The 6,479-nt window shown below is 46.0% G+C and overlaps 1 protein-coding gene across 1 annotated transcript in view; it reads left to right on the top strand.

Annotated features, from left to right (window-relative positions):
- Nucleotides 1–6,479, top strand: part of LARS2 (leucyl-tRNA synthetase 2, mitochondrial) — a 165,438-nt gene that overhangs the window by 144,537 nt on the left and 14,422 nt on the right. Inside the window, exons 16-19 of the mRNA XM_023515923.1 lie at nt 725–907; nt 2,714–2,883; nt 5,227–5,304; nt 6,448–6,479. Coding sequence (XP_023371691.1) covers nt 725–907; nt 2,714–2,883; nt 5,227–5,304; nt 6,448–6,479 — 463 coding nt within the window. The remainder of the gene's footprint in view (nt 1–724; nt 908–2,713; nt 2,884–5,226; nt 5,305–6,447) is intronic.

The raw sequence follows: 6,479 nt of genomic DNA on the forward strand, positions 1-6,479 counted from the left end.
CCACCTTAGGTGTACGTGGCTGGCGCCTTAGCCGGTTGAGCTATAGGCACCGAGCCAGTATATATGTTTTTATTTTTCATTTTGATCGTCATAATTTAAGTGTGCCACAGAAGTTTAACCATGGTACACTTAAGTGTGTGCCATGTGATAAAAAAGGTTTGAAAACACTGCTGTAGACAGTGGTGTGTGGGTAGAAGAGGAGACACTTCCAAAGAGCAGCATGAGCACGGCCACCCCCACAGACGGACCACCACATTTAGCATGAGCCCAGAGAGTTAGCTCCACGTGCCCTGATAGTACAAGATCACATTCTAGTGATGAGAACATGGATGGGGAGACCAAGGCTCAAAGTGAAGGGACCCCTCAGGGTGCTTCGCTGAGGCTCAAACAGCAGTACGGGCAAGTTTTCTTAGTCTTTCCTGCCTCCCTTTTTTGTATATAAATAATTTACTTACAAAGGGGGAAACTGTTTTGTAAAAAAAGCTGGTGCTAGCCATTATAACTGTACTATTTATTTAGGAAGGGAAGGTTTGTGGGAGGAAGGTAGGCTTCATTCATTTAAAAACAAAAACATTTTTACAATACAGAGAAAGAGACAGAGGCACATTAAGTGAAGTAGTGTTAGTCTTCAGATGGATACTTTTCATGCTCACCCAGTATTTGATTTCTTACTGACTATTAAGGACCGATCAGAATCACATACCGTACCTGCGTCTTATTTCAGGTGCTGTTCCTGTTCATGCAAAAACGAAAGAGAAGTTAGAGGTGACGTGGGAGAAGATGAGTAAGTCCAAACACAACGGCGTGGACCCCGAGGAAGTCGTAGAGCAGTATGGGATCGACACAATTCGGCTCTACATCCTTTTTGCCGCCCCTCCTGAGAAGGATATCTTGTGGGATGTGAAGAGTAAGTCACCTTCCTCTTCCTGGCCTGCTTCCTTTGTGATCTGCCCTGGACTCCACAGGAATCTGGGGAAGGAAATGTGCTTGCTGAAGGCAGTAGTAAAGAATGCTAGGAATAGTCCCATGAAGCAAAGTAGCAGTTTGTCCAACATCCTGTACCGTTCTTAGACCCGTGTCCTCGAATGGAAGGCCATGGAATAGGCCTCAGAATTGTCTGGGGAACTCATTGCAGATTCCCAGTCCTCATCCCCACCTCCTGACATGGGTCCAGGAGTCTGCCTTTGAGCAAACTCAGCGGTAATTCTGGCACATTCTACAGACCACACTTTGAAACCTATTTCCTTAGAGACAGGCTGGCTTTTGTGCTGTTCCATGTCTGCCATGGTCCAACAGGCCAATGTCCTCTTTATCTACCTTGGAAGGTTTTTTCCGGGCAGTGCCTGTGGCTCAGTGGGTAGGGCACTGGCCCCATATACCAAGGGTGGCGGGCTCAAACCCAGTCCCAGCCAAACTACAACAAAAAAATAGCCAGGTGTTGTGGCAGGTGCCTGTAGTCCCAGCTACTCAGGAGGCTGACGCAAGAGAATCGCCTAAGCCCAGGAGTTGGAGGTTGTTGTGAGCTGTGATGCCACAGCACTCTACCGAGGGTGATAAAACGAGACTCTGTCTTTAAAAAAAAAAAAAAAGAAAGAAAGGTTTTTTCCAATGCATAAAACCCTGGGGGGGCTGTACCTGGTGTTACCTGCAACCTTTCCGTCAATGCCCAGCAGCCTCCATGTCTGCTTGCAGAGAGATTTGTCTCTCCAGAGTTGTTTGGAGCTAAGATGATATGAAGTAAAATAATCCTGAGTATCAGGCTATTTTATAATAAACTGCCCAATAGTCATTTGTTTTTCCTTCATAACAACACTTGTCTGCCCCAAGTGTTGTTATGGAAGAGGAAATCAGATGCCTGGAATCTTTGAGACTTTTGTGACCTACACATATTATTTGAGATATCACTGTTTTTTTGATGTCCCGTGGCTACTGGAAAGTGTGGTCTAGAGCACTGGTCATGGGTGCTAGTTAGTTCTGAAGCTGTTAGTTCTAGGAGGGCTGGTAAAGCATAGACATATAGGCGCAGGTTCTGGCTCCCACCCTGACCAGACTCCAGGAATCTTTGTCTGTCAAACCTCCCAGAAGGTGCTGCTGTGCATCCAGGCTTGCATCACCTAACCAATATCCAGAGTACACTAGCCATTCAGCTTCCTGAGAAGATCAGATTAACAGCTAGACTAGAGGACCGTGTTTGAAATATGTAATACACATATACCTGGCAAGGACAGAACTGGGTTAAAGTACTTGACCCCCGACAGCAGTGCAGCTCCAAGGGCATCTGCAGACCACTGCCGCTGCATATTAGCTGCTCCATGTGAGATCGGCAGCTTACAGCAGTCAGTGGACTATGCCTCCCAGGCACACCGAGCACACTTGATAGCATCTTTGTCACAGCAAGCTTGCTTATTCAAGGAGGCAGTGCCCTGACGCATGTCCTGACCAAGCTTCTAATCTCGTCATGAACCTTGATGATTAGGGGGCATTGCTTTCTCTAAACATCTGGGGCACTGAGATGTGATGGGCTCAGTCCTGGTCTGACCTCTCAGGCACTAGAAGCTGGGGAGGACCCTCTAAGCTGCCCTCAGAGAAATCCATCAGGGCCTGGTGAAGTCGCTCAGCAATTCACAGGTGTTTTTCTCAGCCTCATTGTAACCAAACCAATTGTTCTCATGTTGTGATCTTTCTCTTTCTCGTGTACTGATGCTAAACTCAGCCGACGCCCTCCCCGGGGTGCTGAGATGGCAGCAACGCCTGTGGTCCTTGGTAACCCGGTTTATTGAGGCCAGGGGCTCTGGGAAGGTTCCCCAGCCTCAGCAGCTGAGTAACAAGGAAAAAGCGGAGGCCAGGAAGCTCTGGGAGTACAAGAACGCGGTCATCTCTCAGGTCAGAAACCCTCCAGCAGACACTGGTTGATTCTGTAACCGAGCACCCTTGGGGGTCTTTGCCTCATGGCTCCTGCTTTGGGGTGGGCTCCTGTGGGTCTTCTTCCTCCCCTTGTTATGGTGGCCCTGCCTGCTTTGATCCTACTGCCGTGGGATGTTACCAAGGTGGGGCAACAGCACAAACATTCCAAAGGAAAGAGGTGCCCTCAGGAAATGACTTCCCAAATTGGTCCATCCTGGGTCTCAGGAAGCTGCCTACTTCTCTTGTTTCCATGCATGAGGCATCTAGGTAGAGAACCAAATTCAAGATCACACTGATGACGCACTGCATGTCTTACATTAACAGAAACGCAGTGTTAGAGTTGACGGAGCGTGAAGAGACTTGTCTTCTTTAGCTTCCTCATTTTATAGATGAGGCCAAAGATGAGTCCCACAGAGGTTAAATGTCTTGCCTAAAGTCACACAGTTAGTGAGGAACTAAGCAGAGATTAAGATCCAAGTTCCCTGATGCTCAGCCTTCCCCACTCAGTGGCCCTGGCACAATATCCATATAAGTATTGTGGGTTAGTTTTTGCAAATCCTTTTTTTTCTTTTTTTTTTTTTGAGATAGAGCCTCAAGCTGTCGCCCTGGGTAGAGTGCTGTGGCATCACAACTCACAGCAACCTCCAACTCCTGGGCTCAAGCGATTCTCCTACCTTTGCCTCACAAGTAGCTGAGACCACAGGCACCCACCAAACGCCCAGCCATTTTTTGGTTGCAGCCCAGCCATCATTGTTTGGCGGGCCCAGGCTGGATTCGAACCTGCCAGCTCAGATGTATGTGGCTGGCACCTTAGCCACTTGAGCCACAGGCGCTGAGCCAGTTTTTGCAAATCTTAAGTGATTTTTTGTTCGTTTGCTTATTTGTTTTTCTTTAGGGGGTGAGGAATAGAGTCTGACTCTGTCTCCCAGACTGGAATGCAGTGACCCAATAATATTTGACTATAACCTTGAATTCCTGGACTCAGGTACTCCTCCTGTCTCAGCCTCCCAAGTAGATAGGATGACAGGGTCTCACAATGTTGCCCAGACTGTTCCTGAAATCCTGGCCTCAAGTAATCCTCCTGCCTTAGTCTCCCAAAGTTTGGGGTTTATAGCATGGGCCACTGTGCCCCACCTGAAGTCATTTTGTAATGGATATCTGACATACCAAATTTTCTTAGGCTGATTTTCTTTTTAAGATGTACTTATTAAAACTTATAAAGTGAGCCAAGGTCACTTATCTGATCAAACTGATGGAATTAACAACTTGGCAAGTTTTTTCCTCTGGGTTCTGTAACCTGAATCAGCCCTGAGTCCAGCATGGTCTCATTTGGTGACACTTCTTCATCTTTATTTCCGTCCTCAGTACCCTCTCTGTGTGGAGGAACAGAGCTCACGAGGTTGAATTTAGGGATCTGAGTGGTGCCTGAGCCATTGTTTGCATAGCACATATTTTCTCCCTGGATCTGGCAAATTCTTCTGTTCTGTCAGAGAACAGAATCAGACTATTTCCGCAATTTGTAAACTCTTGACATCTTGAAGATGTGTTAGTTATTTTTCTATATTCCTGCCCATGGTCAAGACTGAAAAGTACAGACATGAAAAACCTAATAAATTGCATAGTGTTCTTATGTCAACTCTATGTTTCAAAATATAAAACTAACTTCATGGCATATACTAAATAACCATCATTGTGAGTTAGAGTCACATGTCACATGACCAAGAAGAAATGACATCTTTACTCATCTCCTGTTTATTCATCAAATAAACATCAGTTTAAAGCACCTGCTACAGGAGCCAGCACTGATCCAGATAGCGTGAAAGAGGAACAGTCTTGAATAGTGGAAACAGCATTGACTGAATGTAAAAGTGTTTGTGCTGCTGAGACAGTGATTTTTTTTTTTTTTTTTTTTTTGGAGACAGAGTTTCTCTTTGTCACCCTCAGTAAAGTGCTCTGGTGTCACAGCTCACAGCAACCTCAATCTCCTGGGCTTAAGTTTCTCTTGTTTCAGCCTCCCAAGTAGCTGGGACTACAGGCGCCCCCCACAAAGACTGACTATGTTTTTTAGAGACAGGTCTCTCTTTGGCTCAGGCTGGTCCAGTCCACCCACCTCGGCCTCCTGTGTGGTGGGATTATAGGTGTGAGCCACCATGCCCAGCCAAGACATAGTGATTATTTGAGATAGTGGACATATTTATAAATATCTTTTATTGCATTCATTTCATTTTCTTTTTTGTTTTCATAATTCAATTTTGGTTTCTTTTTTTATGAAAAGCTTAAAAGAATTTTGAAGAAATTAAATAATTCAACTTTTACCAATAGGTGACCGCCCACTTCACAGAGGACTTCTCACTGAATTCGGTAATTTCCCAGCTGATGGGACTCAGCAGTGCCCTCTTGGTAAGCAGCTTGTTTGTCCTCCCTGGCTGGTGACAGAGGAGGGAGAGAAAGGTGTTGGGAGGGCCCTGCAGTGTCGCAGGTTGGGGACAGAGAGCACCACAGTGTCACAGTGGTGTGGATCAGTTATCTTAAGCATTTCTTTCCAACCTTATTATATTGCTGGAAAGTTCTTAAAGATTCTCTGGCCAAAACCCCTTTCTCCCCAGTATTTTCTTGTGAGCCTCTCCTTTTGAATTAACAAACGTATCATAGAATTAAACCAAAATTGTTTTCATCCCAGAGTAGTGTGAACATATACTGAATACCACAGCCTCAAAGGCTGGTGTTTATCATGACTTCCTCAGGCAGCAGCAGAACGGCCAGCCTCCACAGCGTTCTTTTGGCAGCATTCTTCCTTGGGCCACCTCAGGACAGCCTATCTGCCTTCCGGGCCCTTCCCTGACTATGCACCCCAGCTCACACCAGCTGTGCTGACCACCCTCCTCCCCAGTTGGCTGGAAGCTCCTGGAGGGCAGAGGCTGTGCCCTCTGGTCGTCTTATCCTCAAAGCCTGCCCTGTATTTGGGAGGAGTCACTTGAATGGGTGTGACAGGGTTAACAGATTAGCCTTGCCTCAGGAAGAAACTCAATATTTGCTGGGACTGCCAAAGATGTTTAAGAGATCAGGCATCCCTGAGATTCCTGAGGGGGGGATCTCTGCCCTGGGGATTCCACAATCTTCTAAAACCTTTGAGCAGGTCTCGTGGTTTCTCTCTGGACCTGCAGCACACAAACCTAACAAAGTCATTAAGAATTTGATTACCACATGCCAGGGAGCAAATTACCTTCTCTTGCTGATACCCCCTTTCTGTGTCTGTCAGATGAGGTAAGAATATCACCCTCAGCAGTGGTTATGAGAACTAAATGGGTTGACATCATATCGAGGGCAAGGGAAATAACTCAAAATCATAATGTATTTTGTTGTTGCTGCAAAATAGCAGTAGCTCATTTTCATGCTATGATTAAATGGGGCAAGTTCTTTGTCCCAAGCAAAAATGGCTGATAAGGAGAGTTTCTTCCTACTTGTTTGGTTTCTAGACTTTGCTATGTTAATGACTTTTCTTACCCATGCTTACTTCTTACTTTATTCTTTTCTCTTTGTTAGCAAGCCTCTCAGAGAGTCGTTCTCCACAGCCC

The sequence above is a fragment of the Otolemur garnettii genome, unplaced genomic scaffold, assembly GCF_000181295.1.
Source record: "Otolemur garnettii isolate 467f Iridium unplaced genomic scaffold, OtoGar3 scaffold00082, whole genome shotgun sequence".
Classification (NCBI taxonomy): domain Eukaryota; kingdom Metazoa; phylum Chordata; class Mammalia; order Primates; family Galagidae; genus Otolemur; species Otolemur garnettii.